Source organism: Cucurbita pepo, chromosome LG19 (genome assembly GCF_002806865.2).
Source record: "Cucurbita pepo subsp. pepo cultivar mu-cu-16 chromosome LG19, ASM280686v2, whole genome shotgun sequence".
Lineage (NCBI taxonomy): Eukaryota > Viridiplantae > Streptophyta > Magnoliopsida > Cucurbitales > Cucurbitaceae > Cucurbita > Cucurbita pepo.
The window spans coordinates 6134127-6154268 of NC_036656.1; the positions used below are offsets into that span (position 1 = coordinate 6134127).

At 35.0% G+C, this 20142-nt stretch overlaps 4 protein-coding genes across 4 annotated transcripts; all 4 read left to right on the top strand.

Annotated features, from left to right (window-relative positions):
• The first annotated feature begins 1010 nt into the window (after positions 1-1010).
• Positions 1011-7563, top strand: LOC111781690 (UPF0261 protein mll9388). Its single transcript, XM_023662376.1, has 9 exons — positions 1011-1212; positions 1549-2196; positions 2686-2892; positions 3163-3378; positions 3460-3679; positions 3808-4055; positions 4603-4781; positions 4878-5131; positions 6859-7563. Exons 1-9 carry the CDS (start codon positions 1075-1077, stop codon positions 7008-7010), a joined length of 2262 nt encoding a protein of 753 aa, XP_023518144.1. The 5' UTR covers positions 1011-1074; the 3' UTR covers positions 7011-7563.
• Positions 7564-8875: 1312 nt separating this feature from the next.
• Positions 8876-10619, top strand: LOC111781958 (AAA-ATPase At3g50940-like). Its single transcript, XM_023662707.1, has one exon. It carries the CDS (start codon positions 9011-9013, stop codon positions 10520-10522), a length of 1512 nt encoding a protein of 503 aa, XP_023518475.1. The 5' UTR covers positions 8876-9010; the 3' UTR covers positions 10523-10619.
• A 1963-nt stretch (positions 10620-12582) lies between these two features.
• Positions 12583-14326, top strand: LOC111781961 (AAA-ATPase At3g50940-like). Its single transcript, XM_023662711.1, has one exon. The coding sequence runs from the start codon at positions 12718-12720 to the stop codon at positions 14227-14229; it is 1512 nt and encodes a 503-aa protein (XP_023518479.1). The 5' UTR covers positions 12583-12717; the 3' UTR covers positions 14230-14326.
• A 2859-nt stretch (positions 14327-17185) lies between these two features.
• On the top strand, positions 17186-19247 carry LOC111781412 (AAA-ATPase At2g18193-like). Its single transcript, XM_023661977.1, has 2 exons — positions 17186-18318; positions 18410-19247. The coding sequence occupies exons 1-2, from the start codon at positions 17341-17343 to the stop codon at positions 18950-18952; spliced, it is 1521 nt and encodes a 506-aa protein (XP_023517745.1). The 5' UTR covers positions 17186-17340; the 3' UTR covers positions 18953-19247.
• Positions 19248-20142: the final 895 nt, after the last annotated feature.

Here is a 20142-nt window from a genome sequence, read left to right on the forward strand (position 1 = left end):
TTGAAAAAAATATATAAATACGCAAAATAGTCAATATTATTACGAGAGTCATTTTTTATTGTTGGTATAAAATGAATTTACGAACGAACTAATCAATTAAAATATTTGACTATAATATTAGTTTTTTTTTTTTTTTTTTTTTTAAATTATCTAAAAGACTTTGATCTAGTCTAATGTGTTTAATAAACCTAACATGTTGATAGCGACTTGTATGTACATGGGTAATTAGACTGATTCATTTTTTTTGACCGCCAATCCTTTGTGGACAACGTTATTCCTTTCATTCCCGTTGACCATAGTTGACTTTGGTTATTCATTTCCTTCCGTTGATCATAGTTGACTTGGGCTAACTTCGATATTTTAATAATAAAATTTTAAAAATAAATAAATTTAAAATGAAAAGTACTTCCTTAACCAATAAAATTTCCGGATGAAGTGGAAGAAAAAAATTTGAATTTCTGGACACAAAATATATAAATAAAATTTGAAGATCTATTAAATATTAAATTAAAAATTTTATTTGATATAAAATTAAAAATCATAAACATATTCATACTTTTAATTTTACCACATTTTTAATACAAATTGTTTAAACCATATTGAATATACATAATATATATATATTTTTTTTAATTAGGCCGGTTTTTTCTTAATTTCTATGTTATAATTGTCACTATCACCCAAAAACCAAACTCAATATTTAAATTTTAGTTCGTTTTCAAAACGAAAATAAAGTATTTAAAAAAATAATTTTAATTTTAATAAAAAAGCATAAAATTAAATATATATTTGAAATTAATCAAGATTATTTAAGGGTAAAAAATAAGTGTATTATAATATTTAAAAGTATATCAAACATTACATTACATTTATTAGAGATAAAACCTTACTGTATTATTTACTAATATTTTATAACAGTAGCAACTTTTATTTCAGGTAATATTTTTAGCATATCAATAATATATTTATCCTTGATTTTTGTCCATATTAACTATTTTCTGCAGTTAATTGCTTTTCACTTCTAACATTGCCTGAATCGGAAGTTAGGGAGCTCTGAGAACAGAAAGCTTAACAATGGCGACACGGGGTGAAAGCAAAACTCTCCGAGTTTTCTGTATCGCTACGGCTGATACAAAGCTGGAGGAGCTCCGATTCGTTTCCGATGCAGTTCGATCCAACCTCAATTTCTTCGCTAGAGGTTCTCCTCATAAGGTTAGAGTGCTCGAATTATTGTTTTCAGTGTTTGTATTGTGAAAATTTTCGTGATAAAATTTTCATATGCTTTGTTTTGATTTCGTCAATTCGGTTGAGATTGTGATTTCAACTTTGATTAACTAAACTATCGGAGGTAAACGACGAGTATTCGATCTCCAAATTCTCGTTTATCGTGATTCTATAAACTGAAATAGAAGGGAACAAAAAGAACAAAAAGAGAGAAGGTAGTAATTCTCAGTTTATCTAAAGCTCTGAGCAGAGTTGTTGTTGTTGTTGATTTACGATTCTTGTCGTTGTGCTTGTGTTGATTGTGCTTGGTTATGGAAATGACAGGTTGAAGTGACGGTTGTTGATGTTTCTACCAGCCAGCAGAATGTGATCGAGAGTTTGGATGATTTCGTCTTCGTGTCGAGGGATTTTGTTCTCTCTTGCTACGATCACACTAGAAATCATCTTCCCGATGACCGAGGAAAAGCAATCTCTATAATGAGTAAAGCACTCGACTGTTTCCTTAGTAAAGTCCAGGAGGATGGAGTTATTGCTGGAGTTATAGGACTTGGAGGCAGTGGAGGAACATCTCTCATATCCTCTGCGTTAAAATCTCTTCAAATTGGAATACCTAAGCTTATCGTCTCGACTATTGCTAGTGGTCAAACAGAATCTTATATCGGGACATCCGATCTGATACTTTTCCCCTCTATAGTGGATGTGTGCGGGATCAATAGTGTCAGTAGGGTCGTTTTCTCGAATGCAAGTGCTGCATTTGCTGGAATGGTGATCGGAAGACTTGAGAAGTCTAATGATTCGCCTGAGTTCAATGAAAAACCAACAGTGGGTTTAACAATGTTTGGGGTTACAACTCCTTGTGTTAATGCTGTCAAAGAAAGATTGCTTAAAGAAGGCTACGAGAGCCTTGTTTTTCATGCTACTGGGATAGGGGGCAAGGCAATGGAATCTCTGGTCAGAGAGGGATTTATCCAGGTGCTTTTACAAAGAAAATTATTTATTTGAAGTAGCAGCGTGAGATGATCTGTGTCAACTAGGAAACATACTGCATGTTTAGAATACAAGAGAGATCGGCTTGTCTCTGACTGAAAGCTATTGATTAAGTTATAACTCACATGCATTATAAAATTAGAAAAACTCATTGTTAAAATATATTTTATAGCGGATGAGGCTGGCCTTACATTGCTCAGAATTGTTCTATCATGAGCAATCTTGTTGTTTATTAATCATTTCAAACCTAATAATGTTTACTTGTATTTCTCTTAATCTATTAAGGCATGGATTTCAGTATTGTTATCATTGAATGTAGAAAACCATGACAGTCCGTAGTCCCTTCTCAGATTACATTTGATGTTTTACAAACCCCCCCTTGCCTCCTGTTTTTTCCCCCTTAGTTGGAGATACTTTGATCACGAACAATTTTCCTTCTTTCTTTATTTTTATTGTTGACCATTTCTTGCGTAGGGAGTCTTGGACATCACAACAACAGAGGTCGCAGACTATTTAATGGGAGGTGTTATGGCTTGTGACAGCTCCCGCTTTGATGCCATCATAGAAAAGAAAATCCCATTAGTTCTAAGTGTAGGAGCACTCGATATGGTGAACTTTGGATCCATAGATACAATACCTTCTAATTTTCATGGAAGGAATATATATGAACATAATAAACAGGTGATTCTGCTATCTGGCTCTGTTTTGCTTTTTTTTTTTTTTTTCTTTTTTCTTTTTGGCAGTTTCTTTAATTGACTTTTAACATTATAATATGTAAAATTAAGTATTTTTCTCCTTGTTGTTCAAGACAGTAAATCAACATCCGCTAATCTTATAACCAGACTTGTAAAAGTTTTTATGGCTGTTTCCATGCTCGCTGGAACTAGTTTCTTTCATGTTCTTTCTGTTTTTCTTCATCCATATTCAACAAGGAAAGTGCTCATTTTTCAGGTTACTCTGATGCGAACTACAGTGGATGAGAACAAAAAAATTGCGAAGTTTATAGCTGATAAGATGAACAATTCATCAGGAAAGGTTCGTGTATGCCTGCCACAGAAGGGCATATCTGCTCTGGATGCACCAGGGAAGCCATTTTATGATCCTAAGGCTACTGCTACTCTTATTAATGAATTACAGAAGCTTATTCAATCAAATAATGATAGGAAGGTACTCATAAAGTTAATATAATCAAGTTCCCGTCTCTGTTGATTACCCCCTACAGTAAATTTAAGGCTCTTTATGATGCAGGTGAATGTGTATCCTTATCATATTAATGATCCTGAATTTGCTGAGGTATTGGTTAACTCATTCTTGGAAATTACCTCAAAAAATACGGACTCATGTGGCCCAAAAATGGTTTTGGCCGAAACTAGTCAAGACCTTAAAAAAACCTCCTTTTCTGAGTCCAATTTATCTGCTGGTCGAAACATTGGCTACAGTCCTAGTGACTTCCCAGAGAAAAGACCAGGTTATTACCGATGTCATTCGCTTGACCTTTTACTGTTAGAAAGCACACTCAATTTCAGCATTTAGCATTTCAAGGTGCTTAATCTGATTTATGTCAATGTGGACACGAAACGTGCAATTGTTAAACAGAAACTTCGCGAAGAACACGTAATATATTGGAGAACCTGAAAGCTCAAATTGTTAAAGGAGTGCCCATAATAGGGGCCGGTGCTGGGACAGGCATATCTGCCAAGTTTGAAGAAGCTGGTGGTGTTGATCTGATAGTAGTGTACAACTCAGGGCGCTTTCGCATGGCTGGGAGGGGTTCTTTAGCAGGTTTGCTGCCTTTTGCCGATGCTAATGCCATAGTGCTTGAAATGGCCAATGAAGTATTGCCTGTAAGTTCTATGTACCTGCTGATTCACAAAATTAATTCAAGGAATTGATCAGATTTTGGATCAACCCTTTGCAATCATTACTTAAATATTAAAAAATAAATTGTATAACTAAATTCTCATATGTATGAATATTGGTGTAATGTTTTTATGTGTAGAAGTGAAATCAGTTTATTGATAAAGTCGGAATAGCTTTGAAGCCGAAAATGACTTAATACATGATTTCTTTAATCAAGCATCATGATATATCCTGTTGAACTGGATATCTTGAACGTGGAACATTAGGTATATCAGTAGATTATTTGGGACTCTCCCAATAACCTGAGTGAGTAATACTACACTGAAGTGTACTTTAGGACCCAAAACATTTAACTCAATATACTTTAGGACCCAAAAAAACAGAGATATATTCTGAATATACCCTTCATTTTTTCATAATTAGATGTCATATAATATTTTACAGTTTTTCATAGTTTTGCGTTCTTATTTTATGAGTATATGTTTAATACAATAATTGGTAATAAAAGTTGTATCTTATAAATGTGTATAGGTGGTGAAGACAGTTCCCGTGCTTGCTGGAGTATGTGCTTCTGATCCATTTCGTCGAATGGATTACTTTCTAAAGCAGGTGGAGTCAATTGGATTCTCTGGAGTGCAGAACTTTCCTACTGTTGGATTGTTTGATGGTAACTTCAGACAAAACCTAGAAGAAACAGGCATGGGATATGGGTAGGCTGTCGGTTATGGAACCTAATATTATTCCCAAATATTTCTTCAATATCATCTTATAACTTTTATTATTACATATTTGGACTTTTTTATCAGATTGGAGGTCAAGATGATTGAGATGGCACATAAAATGGGTCTCTTGACAACCCCATACGCTTTTAACCAAGATGAAGCCACGGAAATGGCAAAAGCCGGCGCAGACATCATAGTTGCCCACATGGGGCTCACTACCTCTGGATCTATTGGAGCCAAAACTGCTCTATCACTGGAGGAAAGTGTACTCCGTGTACAGGCTATAGCAGATGCTGCTCACAGGATCAATCCTAATGTCTTAGTTCTCTGTCATGGAGGTATTATCTACAAACTTCATTGCTGATTGATTTGATTTTTTTTTTTTTTAATAGGAAACAGAGAGAGTATATTCAGAACAGCAAAAGAGAAACATCCTAGGAGCAGGGTAGATATAACTCCCTCCCAAAACAAACTACATGATAATCGACTTCTAATGACTAATAATAATCGAGAAGTTGCAGTTACAAAAGAATTTGGAATGTAAAGAGGCCCACCAATTAGCTGATTTTTTTTTTACAAAACTACAAAAAGAATCAAAATGGAGAGACTGATAGATTTGAATTTAGCTAACTACTTTACTGCACAGAAATGTATGAACGGTCCATAATCCCGCTCCATGCACCAATACTCAACACTTGGAGAACATACTATATACTTAGATTATGTGGTAATATATGCAAATATTACCACAGTTTGGTAATAAATGCAGAAAGCTCTCTCCTTTGTTAGAATTTGAGCCTTTCAGGACCACACCTTGGGGGAGGATTGGTAGTGCTAAAATGATAAATGGAATATCATATATATCTTAGATAAGAGAAATAGTAGAAAATCAGAGAAACCATGTGTGATTAACCGTAGCAGTATTGTTGGAGAGGAAACGAGCAGCCTAACATTTCTTATTTCAAGCCAATGGTTCCGCAATCCATTCCTGATAAAAGCTTTAAATTTCCATGTGAATTTGAGTTGTTCAATCACCATAGATTGGTCTAGAGTTTCCCCCCAACAAAATAGGGTGGCAGAGCATATTCTTCTTGAACTTGCACGTTATTTTAATATTTGAACAACTATACAAAAAACCTTATGGGGCAATGCAGTCCAAATGATAGCATACCTAATAAACCTTATGCCCTCTAGACTAAAATGTTACTGCCCTAAGCACACTTAGGGCCAACCAAAAATATAGATCAAGAAGTGTAAATGGGATTACCACTTGTAATTACTCATTTATTTGATCCACACTAGACTAAATACTGCATTTTCTGTAAATTTGGTCATTCATGCATAAAATACATCTACAAGCAATAACTAAGATACTGAGATGGTTAATGTTTGAAGAAATCTTGAAGCAAAGGACTTCTGTTTACAAGAATTGTCGTCTAACAATTGAAGGATACACTGATGGTGATTGGCTTGAATCAATTGTAGATAGAAGTCTTGCATAGACAGGCTGTCGCATCTTTGGAGAAAACCCTATTGAGTTTAGACCTCAGATCTATTGCCCAAGGTATAACCGTACGATTGAGTTGCTAGTACTGATTGGACTGCTAATAATTGTGACATAAAGATTTAACTCATAATCAAAATCTTGGACTAATTATGTTGAGATTGATAAGATTGAATGTGTTTTGATCTGCACTCCTTTCATTTCCCATTGAAAGGCAATCTTCAGATATCCTAATTCCTAACATAAAGTCTGCCAGAGTCTCAGTCTCATCCTAACGTAAGCAACCAACAATAGGGCAGTGTAGAAGATCACAATACCGAGTATTAAGAGTTCGTATCATTTGGTAATAAATGCAGAGTGTTAGACAACTTGGTAAATACATGCAGAATACTATGGCATCTTTGGCGTAGTTAATTTCAAGAAGTCAGGGGTACAGTGATGCCAATAGTTGGCTAATATTTTTCTCCTGTTAATTCCTATATTTATACTGATTGTATTCATTCTGAGAATGCAAAGATGTACAATCACTTCAATTTTAAAATTATCTAATGGTACTGTCAGGTCCTATATCGGGCCCTACTGAAGCAGCTTTCATTCTGAAGAGAACCAATGGAGTTCATGGATTTTATGGTGCATCGAGCATGGAGAGGCTACCAGTCGAACAAGCAATAACTAGCACTATCCAAGAGTACAAATCGATTTCAATGAGATGAGATTCGAAGCGCAGTCCTTGACGAGCTCGATATTCGACATGTATAATATATCTAGCACTAATCTAGATATCGCAGATTCAAACTTGGCCTGCTGGAAAACCCGCTCTGTTCAATTGCACATTATTTCTGTCTTTCAGGATATAAAAGATATTGTTTCTTTGAGGTGCTAACCGTCCCTTGCCGTTGCACATCTTCATCTGTGATGTCCCACATTGGTTGGGGAGGAGAACGAACCACCATTTATAAGGGTGTGGAAACCTTCCCCCAGACGCATTTTAAAGCTTTGAGGAGAAGCTCGAAAGAGAAGGCCCAAAGAGGGTGGATCTGGGCCGTTACATAATCTGACTCTAACTCAAGACGGAGAAAGATGTAGACCCATGTCGTTGCACATCTTGTACCCTCAGTCATTCTGTGCAAGAAGACCAACATTGTTATTTTGGCAACGTTCCTTCCTAGGCAGGTCCTGGGTCTACACCAAAAGGTATGAAATTGTATGACTTGAATTTCCTGGGTCCAGACCCAATATATGCTTAGTATCCGAAGAATTATTTTATAGATCATTCTCCAAAACTTTTTTTCTTCAATTTTTTTTTTTTAACAGTAAAAAAAAAAAGTTATGATTATAAGTTTTTAAGTGGATACAAACTTTACAAAAGAACATAGACATAGTGATTGTCTAATGAGATACTACGCATAATAATCTACTAATTCATAATAAGATAGTACTTAGGAGTAGTCACGTTACATGTTTACCACTTGTTTTATTTATTGTTCTTGATATATTTTCAAAATAGGATTTCTGCCTGAGGAAAAAAAAAAGAAAACAAAAACAAAAACAAACCAGAAACAGTGATTGATTGTAGACAGACGCGTCAAATCTGAAGAGTTGAATTGCATGGAGTCCTTCGTACAGATATGGGTCGTAATGAATGCATGTTGGGTCAATGTCGTCGAATTCTTTGACAAACTTAGACAGAGAATTCATGGGGAAAGGATGAGCTAGAAGACGCCTAACCCTTCTGTGTTCTCATGGGGAACACATAGGAAACTCTCCATTATAGAATGAGCATTTAAGTGGAGATTTGATTCCAAAACTAGCCCCAGCCCGAGTGTGTGATTTGATAGCCATACAAGTTGGAACACCAAACATGAGGTGTGCTCTCCCAGACCTTATCGCTCGTTTGGATTCCCATCCCATTGTGAAAATTTCTCAAATGGGCTTCTGCCTTCTGGCCCATATATAAGTAATGGGCTTAAACGGCCCAATTCTGAACCATGACTGGCAAATGACATCCATAACCCATGTTCCATCATCAACACGTGCATGCCTAATTTGCCCCTTTTTAAGTACCTACCAATCCAACCCCGAGAAAATGCATTTTAAAATTTATAGTCTTATTCTGATAAAATCTCATCAATACTCCCTAAATTTAATAAAAAAGCTATAAATAATTTATAAACATTAATTTTTAAAATTATAGGAACTAAATTTCTAACGGGAAGTAAATATAAATCTAGAAAAAGGGATTATATTCCGTAATCTAAATTAATGGGTACGATTATATTCTGTAGTCAATTAATATCAAAATCAATTCTCGGATACTAATAAATTTAACCTAAAACAACTTGACCCGAGAGTCAAAAAGTTTTAATAAAACAACAATTTAATAATATATACCATCTTTATTCAATAAAAAAAATGTACATATAAAAAGAACTACTTAATATTTTAAAAGCTTATGACCATTTGATACTATCAAATTATAACCATTTAGAAAAAATATTATATAATTTAATTTAAAATTATCAAAATAATATTTTGAGTTGAAACGTGGAAGATACGGAAAAAAGAAGAAAGTGCCGAGTCTTTTCCGACGTCGTTTGGTCAATCCGGTCGGCGACGGGACGACCAAAACCAGAGCCTTCACCTTCTTCCTTATTTAAACAAACTCCATTTCAGCTCTCTTCCTCACAACTTCCCCTGTTTCCATTTCCCAGCCATGGCCTCCGACGGCTCCACCGCCGTATCTAACCTCGCAAATGCCAAGGCCATTCTCACCACCGTCGCTTCCTTTGCCGCCACCATCGTCCTTGCTCGCTCCGTCGCCGACGACTTATTCCCTTCCGATCTCCGTGAATATATATACGACAGAGCTCGAAGCATCTTCGGCCGATTCTCCTCCCAACTCACCATGGTCATCGGCGAAATGGACGGTTTCAGCCCCAACCAAATCTACGAAGCTGCCCATATCTATTTAGCCACCAAAATCCCTCCCTCAACTAAAATACTCAAAGTCACAAAGCTCGAGAAGGAAGACAACATCACCACCGCCATGGAAAGCCACCAGGAAGTAATCGACACCTTCAACGGCGTTCAATTCAACTGGTTCTTCCTCTGCCAAGAAAACCGGCGGCGCGAGTTCGACAACCCTCGTTCCTCCTACACCACCATCGACCGATCCTTCCAGCTCTGTTTTCACTATAAACACAAAGAAATGGTCCTCAAATCGTATCTCCCCCATATTCTCCTCCAGGCCAAAGAATTGAAGCAGCAATCCAAAACCCTCAAGATCTTCGCCGCCGACTACCCGAATGTCGAATACGGCAGCATATCGGAGATGTGGATTCCGACGAATCTCGATCACCCTGCCACGTTCGAGAAGCTCGCAATGGACTCTGAGATCAAGGATTTCATTCTGAACGACCTTGAACGGTTTGTGAAGAGGAAGGAGTTTTACAGAAAGGTGGGTAAAGCTTGGAAGAGAGGGTATTTGCTGTACGGACCACCGGGAACAGGGAAATCGAGCTTAATCGCATCAATGGCGAATTACCTGAAATTCGATGTTTATGATTTGGAATTAACGGCGCTGGAATCCAATTCAGGTCTTAAGAAATTACTTATGGGTATTTCGAATCGTTCGATTTTAGTGGTGGAGGATATTGATTGTTCGATTCAGTTTCACGATCGGATGTCGGAAACGGAAGAAGATGATGAAACATCGTCGCCGCCGAGAAGAAAACAGGTGACGTTGTCGGGTTTGTTGAATTTCATTGACGGGTTGTGGTCGAGCTGTGGCGATGAGAGGATTATAATATTCACGACGAACCATAAAGAGAAGCTGGATCCGGCGTTACTCCGGCCGGGAAGAATGGATGTTCATGTTCATATGTCGTATTGCAGCCCTTGTGGATTTAGGGTTTTGGCTTCCAATTATCTTGGAATTGAGAACCATAAATTGTTTGGGGAAATTGAGGAACGGATTTCGAGTACCAAAGTGACTCCGGCGGAGGTGGCGGAGCAGCTGCTGAAGAACGACGACGGTGACAGAGCATTGACGGAATTGATTGAATTTCTTGAAGCGAAAAAGAGGGAAAATGAAGAATCCGAGGCTGAAATCCGTCAACCCCAACTGGAAGCCGTAGAAAAAGCGAAAAAGAAAGGAGAAGAAAATGCCACCGTCTCTCCATTATCACAGACTACCACTCTTTCTTCTGATCCCTCACCGGCGTAACGACGACGATAAGAGCATTTTTACTAATTTACCCCTCACTACAAAACAAAATAATTCTAATGTATTTTTATTTATTTATTTATTTATAATACGAACTAATAGCCTCCAATAAAATGTTTTAAAATTATCAAAAGATATTTCAATTTATGACCCTTCAACAATAATGAATCTCACTTATAAATTTGGAGTCTATTACACGAGAGAGTAATTTAGAGTTATTATATTTTATTATTTTATTTATTTTATTTATTTTTAAGTTACATTTTACACGGGGACTAATTACAGTATAATAGTTGCTAATTATGGTAGTATGAAGGTAAGATCAATTGTTTCTTTTTGAGACTATATAATGTTTTTTTTTTTTTGTAAGATATATTTGAAAAATGTAGTAACCAAACCATTTGTGTTTTTTTAAGCTTCTTTAAAATTTTATGTACTTTAGGTTGCATGTAGAATCATTCACGCTAGAAACAATCGATCTCGCTTGCTTGTGGAGTGATTGAAGTCTGAAACAAGTGTTATTGCCTTGAGATATTTGATAAACAAGTATTAACATGATCTCTTGCTTGGGGAGTGATTTGAATCTCAAACAAGTGTTCTTGCTTTGAGATATTTGATCAGTATCATTTAAGCTAGACATGATCGATCTTGCTTGTAAAGTGATTCGAATCTTAAACAAGTGTTCTTACTTTGAGATATTCGATCAACAAGGTAATCCGACCAGAAATAGGAATTTAAAAGTTAAAATTAAAATTAGTTTTTTTTTATAAATAAAAAATGACGTGGTTAAAGAAGGAGACTTGATCCAGTCAATCCAGTCGGCGACCCAAAGTCGTAACTTGGTGATCAAGTCCACTGTCCCACTCATTAATGTCTTAATTTAATATTTTATATTATTTAAATTAATATTTAATTTGTCAGTCTTTTTTAAAATTATATTTCATTATTTCNTTGTTTTATTTATTGTTCTTGATATATTTTCAAAATAGGATTTCTGCCTGAGGAAAAAAAAAAGAAAACAAAAACAAAAACAAACCAGAAACAGTGATTGATTGTAGACAGACGCGTCAAATCTGAAGAGTTGAATTGCATGGAGTCCTTCGTACAGATATGGGTCGTAATGAATGCATGTTGGGTCAATGTCGTCGAATTCTTTGACAAACTTAGACAGAGAATTCATGGGGAAAGGATGAGCTAGAAGACGCCTAACCCTTCTGTGTTCTCATGGGGAACACATAGGAAACTCTCCATTATAGAATGAGCATTTAAGTGGAGATTTGATTCCAAAACTAGCCCCAGCCCGAGTGTGTGATTTGATAGCCATACAAGTTGGAACACCAAACATGAGGTGTGCTCTCCCAGACCTTATCGCTCGTTTGGATTCCCATCCCATTGTGAAAATTTCTCAAATGGGCTTCTGCCTTCTGGCCCATATATAAGTAATGGGCTTAAACGGCCCAATTCTGAACCATGACTGGCAAATGACATCCATAACCCATGTTCCATCATCAACACGTGCATGCCTAATTTGCCCCTTTTTAAGTACCTACCAATCCAACCCCGAGAAAATGCATTTTAAAATTTATAGTCTTATTCTGATAAAATCTCATCAATACTCCCTAAATTTAATAAAAAAGCTATAAATAATTTATAAACATTAATTTTTAAAATTATAGGAACTAAATTTCTAACGGGAAGTAAATATAAATCTAGAAAAAGGGATTATATTCCGTAATCTAAATTAATGGGTACGATTATATTCTGTAGTCAATTAATATCAAAATCAATTCTCGGATACTAATAAATTTAACCTAAAACAACTTGACCCGAGAGTCAAAAAGTTTTAATAAAACAACAATTTAATAATATATACCATCTTTATTCAATAAAAAAAATGTACATATAAAAAGAACTACTTAATATTTTAAAAGCTTATGACCATTTGATACTATCAAATTATAACCATTTAGAAAAAATATTATATAATTTAATTTAAAATTATCAAAATAATATTTTGAGTTGAAACGTGGAAGATACGGAAAAAAGAAGAAAGTGCCGAGTCTTTTCCGACGTCGTTTGGTCAATCCGGTCGGCGACGGGACGACCAAAACCAGAGCCTTCACCTTCTTCCTTATTTAAACAAACTCCATTTCAGCTCTCTTCCTCACAACTTCCCCTGTTTCCATTTCCCAGCCATGGCCTCCGACGGCTCCACCGCCGTATCTAACCTCGCAAATGCCAAGGCCATTCTCACCACCGTCGCTTCCTTTGCCGCCACCATCGTCCTTGCTCGCTCCGTCGCCGACGACTTATTCCCTTCCGATCTCCGTGAATATATATACGACAGAGCTCGAAGCATCTTCGGCCGATTCTCCTCCCAACTCACCATGGTCATCGGCGAAATGGACGGTTTCAGCCCCAACCAAATCTACGAAGCTGCCCATATCTATTTAGCCACCAAAATCCCTCCCTCAACTAAAATACTCAAAGTCACAAAGCTCGAGAAGGAAGACAACATCACCACCGCCATGGAAAGCCACCAGGAAGTAATCGACACCTTCAACGGCGTTCAATTCAACTGGTTCTTCCTCTGCCAAGAAAACCGGCGGCGCGAGTTCGACAACCCTCGTTCCTCCTACACCACCATCGACCGATCCTTCCAGCTCTGTTTTCACTATAAACACAAAGAAATGGTCCTCAAATCGTATCTCCCCCATATTCTCCTCCAGGCCAAAGAATTGAAGCAGCAATCCAAAACCCTCAAGATCTTCGCCGCCGACTACCCGAATGTCGAATACGGCAGCATATCGGAGATGTGGATTCCGACGAATCTCGATCACCCTGCCACGTTCGAGAAGCTCGCAATGGACTCTGAGATCAAGGATTTCATTCTGAACGACCTTGAACGGTTTGTGAAGAGGAAGGAGTTTTACAGAAAGGTGGGTAAAGCTTGGAAGAGAGGGTATTTGCTGTACGGACCACCGGGAACAGGGAAATCGAGCTTAATCGCATCAATGGCGAATTACCTGAAATTCGATGTTTATGATTTGGAATTAACGGCGCTGGAATCCAATTCAGGTCTTAAGAAATTACTTATGGGTATTTCGAATCGTTCGATTTTAGTGGTGGAGGATATTGATTGTTCGATTCAGTTTCACGATCGGATGTCGGAAACGGAAGAAGATGATGAAACATCGTCGCCGCCGAGAAGAAAACAGGTGACGTTGTCGGGTTTGTTGAATTTCATTGACGGGTTGTGGTCGAGCTGTGGCGATGAGAGGATTATAATATTCACGACGAACCATAAAGAGAAGCTGGATCCGGCGTTACTCCGGCCGGGAAGAATGGATGTTCATGTTCATATGTCGTATTGCAGCCCTTGTGGATTTAGGGTTTTGGCTTCCAATTATCTTGGAATTGAGAACCATAAATTGTTTGGGGAAATTGAGGAACGGATTTCGAGTACCAAAGTGACTCCGGCGGAGGTGGCGGAGCAGCTGCTGAAGAACGACGACGGTGACAGAGCATTGACGGAATTGATTGAATTTCTTGAAGCGAAAAAGAGGGAAAATGAAGAATCCGAGGCTGAAATCCGTCAACCCCAACTGGAAGCCGTAGAAAAAGCGAAAAAGAAAGGAGAAGAAAATGCCACCGTCTCTCCATTATCACAGACTACCACTCTTTCTTCTGATCCCTCACCGGCGTAACGACGACGATAAGAGCATTTTTACTAATTTACCCCTCACTACAAAACAAAATAATTCTAATGTATTTTTATTTATTTATTTATTTATAATACGAACTAATAGCCTCCAATAAAATGTTTTAAAATTATCAAAAGATATTTCAATTTATGACCCTTCAACAATAATGAATCTCACTTATAAATTTGGAGTCTATTACACGAGAGAGTAATTTAGAGTTATTATATTTTATTATTTTATTTATTTTATTTATTTTTAAGTTACATTTTACACGGGGACTAATTACAGTATAATAGTTGCTAATTATGGTAGTATGAAGGTAAGATCAATTGTTTCTTTTTGAGACTATATAATGTTTTTTTTTTTTTGTAAGATATATTTGAAAAATGTAGTAACCAAACCATTTGTGTTTTTTTAAGCTTCTTTAAAATTTTATGTACTTTAGGTTGCATGTAGAATCATTCACGCTAGAAACAATCGATCTCGCTTGCTTGTGGAGTGATTGAAGTCTGAAACAAGTGTTATTGCCTTGAGATATTTGATAAACAAGTATTAACATGATCTCTTGCTTGGGGAGTGATTTGAATCTCAAACAAGTGTTCTTGCTTTGAGATATTTGATCAGTATCATTTAAGCTAGACATGATCGATCTTGCTTGTAAAGTGATTCGAATCTTAAACAAGTGTTCTTACTTTGAGATATTCGATCAACAAGGTAATCCGACCAGAAATAGGAATTTAAAAGTTAAAATTAAAATTAGTTTTTTTTTATAAATAAAAAATGACGTGGTTAAAGAAGGAGACTTGATCCAGTCAATCCAGTCGGCGACCCAAAGTCGTAACTTGGTGATCAAGTCCACTGTCCCACTCATTAATGTCTTAATTTAATATTTTATATTATTTAAATTAATATTTAATTTGTCAGTCTTTTTTAAAATTATATTTCATTATTTCTATTATAAAATCAAATCATTTCGATTTAAAAATGATTTATTTTAATCAAGCTATCCATTTAATTTAATAATACTTCTAAAATATTCAAATCCAAAATATAGTCATGATTTAATCTTCTTTCCATTTATTTCAATTTAATAATATTTTTTTTATATTGTTTATAAATAAATCGATGAACGAATTAAAATTATCGAATAACTCATTATAAGACAAATTTAAATAAACGTGAAAGTTTAATTACTTATTTATTTTATGTTTATATTTTTTGTCAATGAATAATTATTGTTTAGCCAATAAAAAATCATTTCGAAAACTTATAACAATATAATGTCATAAAAAAAATTTATAATAATTTACGTGTCAATAATATTTAAAAGTTAAATTATAGAAAATAAGGTTCAAATTTTATATAAATAGAGTTGTTTAAACAACATTATTAATATTAGATAATTAATTGTGATTTGCTATAAAATTAGATTTTAAAATATTTGTATTAATTAAATTTAATTTGATTTTTATTATTATATTAAAAGTTTTAAATTTAATTTGTAATACATTTTAATAATTCTTGAAGAAATAAATTATATAGAATTATATAAAATTTTAATGTTAAATATTTAATAGTAACTATTATTAAAATTATATAAACTTATTTTTATTTATTATAAAAATTACATTTTTTTTTCTTTTTTATTCCTCTTTCCCAAGAAAAATAATAAAAACTGCCTACCAAACATGGATCATTTTCAAACTTTTTAATTTATTTTATAATGTTATTAAAAAGTTATTTTTAAATATGTATTAACAACACTAAAAATAATATTTAAAAATATTTTAAAAACAAATATTAATAATTTTCATCCTAAATTAACAATAAACTTATTTTTATTAATAGTTTTCATAAAATTCTAAAATTATTTATGAGATTTTATCCATTGTTCCCACCATTAAATTACATAAAATAGAAAAACATTTTATAAAAAATAACTTTAATGCATTATTTTAAAAAGAAATATTTGTATTTAAAAAAATACATTAAAATCGATAATAAATTTTAATTTAATCATAATAAAACAAAGGTTTAGTTAACTAATATGAATTTAATTTCGTTATTATTTTAAAATTTTAATTAAATGTGAATACAATAAACTATTAAACTGACACATTTGACTAATTATATTTACTATAGTTAAAAATAGATATTTAAAAATATAAAAAGTAAAATAAAATGATATTTTTTACCTTGTATACCAAATTTAACCTATTTTAAATATAGTTGGTAAATATAAAATAAAAAAATAATAAAAAATAGGGAAATAGTGCTTTTTGTTGGAAAAATAAAAAGGTAGCGGTTTTTAATGGTTGTAAAAGGCAGGAATTTTGGATGAAATAAAAAAGGACAAAATTTGTTTCATAAAAAATTACCGCGCAGTAAACGTGAGGGGATACTTTTAAATGGTAAGGAATCTTTTTCAATCCCCACAAAAAGACAAAATTTGTTTCATAAAAAATCAAGGCAGTTTTAACAACTTTTTCTTTTCCCATTTCCCTTTTATAACTCTATTATTTTTATTTTGTTTTAGTTATTTATTAATATAAACAATTTAATTCTATTGTATCAATTTTTATTAAATTAATTACATTATCTAAATAATAATTAGCCGAACTAGTTTCGATCACGATCACGACAAGGTTAGTCGTTACAGAAATGATTAACCGAACCATATTAACTTCAATTGTAACGTATAAACCGACATGAATAAATGATTAGCCGAACCACTATCGATCCCGACAAATTAAGAAACGTATAAATCTATACGAAAATAGAACATATAAACGAACAGGGCTATCGTTTCATCCTAAACAGCTAATGGAGAATTACCCATTTATGTCGTAATTTAGTGTAATATTGGGGTTTTGGATGAAATATTAATGTAAATTTAAATTTAGGGATAATAAATTATTTATAGTCAAAGGTATTTTTTAGATAGACGTGTGAAGGGCGTGGTTTCAACGTCATACTAATTGCTTAAACCCTAAGGTAAATTGCAACCATTCTTGATCGCCAAGGAATACTAAGCCAACTCTCGTTTATAAATACCTCCGCTGCCGATTACCCTATTCCTCATCCCTTCTCCGCCTCGCTCCGCCGTCTAGTATCATGTTGAATTTCAAGGAAATGGCCGTCCCCCAATCGGCCTCCGCCGTCTTCTCCGCCTACGCCTCATTCGCCACCACTATGATGCTTGTTCGTTCTATAACCAGCGAGCTACTCCCACCCAAGATTATCTCCTTCTTCCATTCAATTTTCTTCTATTTCTTCGGCTCTGTTTCGTTTCAGGTCAAGATTATAATCGAGGAGAATTGTGGGTTTAGCCCTAACCAGATCTTCCAAGCGGCGGAGGTTTATCTCCGTACGAAAATCAGCCCTTCCACCGACACTCTCAAGGCCCACAAAACCCCTCGCCAGAAGAAAATCACGCTCTCCATCGATAAGGGTCAAGAAATCGTCGACCACTTCGACAACATTCGGCTCCAATGGCGATTTGTTTGTTCCCATGATGAACAAAATGGTGGGGGAAACAAAGAGAAGCGCCATTTTGAGCTCGTGTTTCCCAAGAAATTAAGGGACAGAGTCGTGGAGTCCTATTTGCCTTATGTGTTGAAAAGGGCTAAGGAGATTAAAGAAGAGGATAAAGTTGTTAAGATCTTTAGCCAGGAATGTCAGTATGATGAGGACGGCGGGAGCGGGAATTGGGGGTCTATTAATCTAGACCATCCCTCCACGTTTGAGACGCTCGCCATGGATCCTGACTTGAAACAATCCATTATCGATGATTTGGATCGGTTCGTTAATCGCCGGGAGTTTTACAAAAAAGTGGGGAAGGCTTGGAAGAGAGGCTATTTGTTGTATGGTCCTCCTGGTACAGGGAAATCGAGCTTAATTGCCGCCATGGCTAATTACCTCAAGTTTGATATCTACGATTTGGACCTCTCTTACATTTACAGCAATGGTGAACTGAGAAGGGTTTTGTTAACCACCACGAATCGGTCGATTGTGGTGATTGAGGATATCGATTGTAGCGTGGAAATACAGAATCGGGAGAACGAAGAACATTATGATCAATCCAACGGGAAGGTTTGTATCTTTTTGTAATTGGGATTTGAATGGAGAATTGAAATGGGTTTTTGATTTTGATTTTGATTTTGATTTTGATTTTGATTTGCAGTTTACTTTATCGGGGATGTTGAATTTCATTGATGGATTATGGTCGAGTTGTGGGGATGAAAGAATCATTATCTTCACGACGAATCATAAGGAACGATTGGATCCAGCTCTGCTTCGACCAGGTCGAATGGATGTTCATATAAACATGTCGTATTGTACTCCTCATGGGTTCAGGGTGTTGGTGTCGAATTACCTCGGCGAGGAAGCGGATAAGCATGATTTGTGCAGAGAAATTGAAGAGCTAATCGGAGAAATGGAAGTGTCTCCGGCGGAGATTGCGGAGGCGCTGATGAAGAATGACGACGCCGATGTTGTTCTTCAAAGCCTTGTTGAGTTTCTGAAATGTAAGAGGGAAGAACAGAGGAAGAAGAAGGAGGAGGAGACGGCGGCGAGTGAGAAGAATGGAGAGGAAGAGGAAGAGGAAGAGGAAGAGGAAGAAGAAGAAGAAGAAGAACCCAAAAGAAAGAGACACAAAAGGGGTCTGAGGTTAAGAATTGGGCGCGGGCGTGGGCGTGGGCGTGGGCGTGGGCGTGTATTGATGTGAAAGGGGATTGCATTAGCCATTGACGGAAACAGAGGAAAGCCCTGTTTACTGTGGAAGGGTTGGTTCGGCGGCGGAGGCCGAGTTGACTCGGTGGGGCTGAGTTGAGTGATTTGGGGAATTGCCTGTTTTCGTTTGTTTTATTATTTACAGACACAGGATTTGCAGAAGAAGATGAGTGACAGTGACAGCTAAGAATGGTTTTAAGAAGATAATCCAAAAATGCACATTTTCGACGTGACATATTTCATTTTATGGTTCTTTCTTAGTTAAAAAAAGAAAAAGAAAAAGAAAAAGACAACTTCGTGGAAGAAAATCATTGCTTAATCCTTATATTCGGATTCGCTTCATTTTCTATTTCATATATTTAAAGTGTTCGAATTTTTTTTCCTACACAAACATGCTAGAATCGATATTCCGTCACGAAAATTTTAAATCCACGAGTTAAATAGCCATCCGACATTTATGCTCTCAATACGCGTTGCTTTTTCACGAAGAAACGATAAAAAATTTATGCCATTTTCAATGAATTTTTACATTTATCGACTATTGATATTTGCTAGTATTCTTATTTTCAGGATTTGGAAATTAATAAAAATATCGACCTTAGATTTTTGTCAACAAAATACTCTTAAACTTAAAAGAAAAATTACAAAATATGATAGAAGTTTTGAAGAAATTATTGACTTAAAAATACTCTTAAATTTTTATTTAAAAAAATTGAACAATATAGTTGATATGTGAATGAAAAAAAGTTAATAACAACCTAGATAAAAAGGTAAAAAATAAAAGTTTTAAAAAAATATTTATGATTAATTTACGAATTAATGAATCTTTTAAAAAATCAACAAAAATTAAGATTATTTTTTAAATAAAGTATTTTTATAAAGTTGGTATAGAGAATAAGGGTATAAGATTAGTTTTAATTATTTTTGACCCAACAAGGAATTTTGGTCATTTATTAAATTATCAATCTGATTGATTGTACCAATTTTCTTCAATAATTTACCCAAATAGAATTACTTAATATGTTTAAAATATAATTCTTTTTTTTTTCTTTAGATTTTACTAGTTTAGTTATTTTTATTATTTTCTTTGATAAACAAAATCTTTAAATTTTAGGTCCAATAAAAGTTAGACATTGATTTGAGGATTAATAACAAAGAAGAGCATGTTTTAGTAATAAGTGACAT

Bases quoted from the DNA above. Each gene is read 5' to 3' on its own strand.
- LOC111781961 (XM_023662711.1), top strand. From the start codon at position 12,718: ATGGCCTCCGACGGCTCCACCGCCGTATCTAACCTCGCAAATGCCAAG.
- LOC111781958 (XM_023662707.1), top strand. From the start codon at position 9,011: ATGGCCTCCGACGGCTCCACCGCCGTATCTAACCTCGCAAATGCCAAG.
- LOC111781412 (XM_023661977.1), top strand. From the start codon at position 17,341: ATGTTGAATTTCAAGGAAATGGCCGTCCCCCAATCGGCCTCCGCCGTC. The intron at 18,319-18,409 runs GTTTGTATCTTT...TTTGATTTGCAG, and splicing joins ATGATCAATCCAACGGGAAG to TTTACTTTATCGGGGATGTT.
- LOC111781690 (XM_023662376.1), top strand. From the start codon at position 1,075: ATGGCGACACGGGGTGAAAGCAAAACTCTCCGAGTTTTCTGTATCGCT. The intron at 3,379-3,459 runs GTACTCATAAAG...TTTATGATGCAG, and splicing joins AATCAAATAATGATAGGAAG to GTGAATGTGTATCCTTATCA. The intron at 5,132-6,858 runs GTATTATCTACA...TGGTACTGTCAG, and splicing joins CTTAGTTCTCTGTCATGGAG to GTCCTATATCGGGCCCTACT.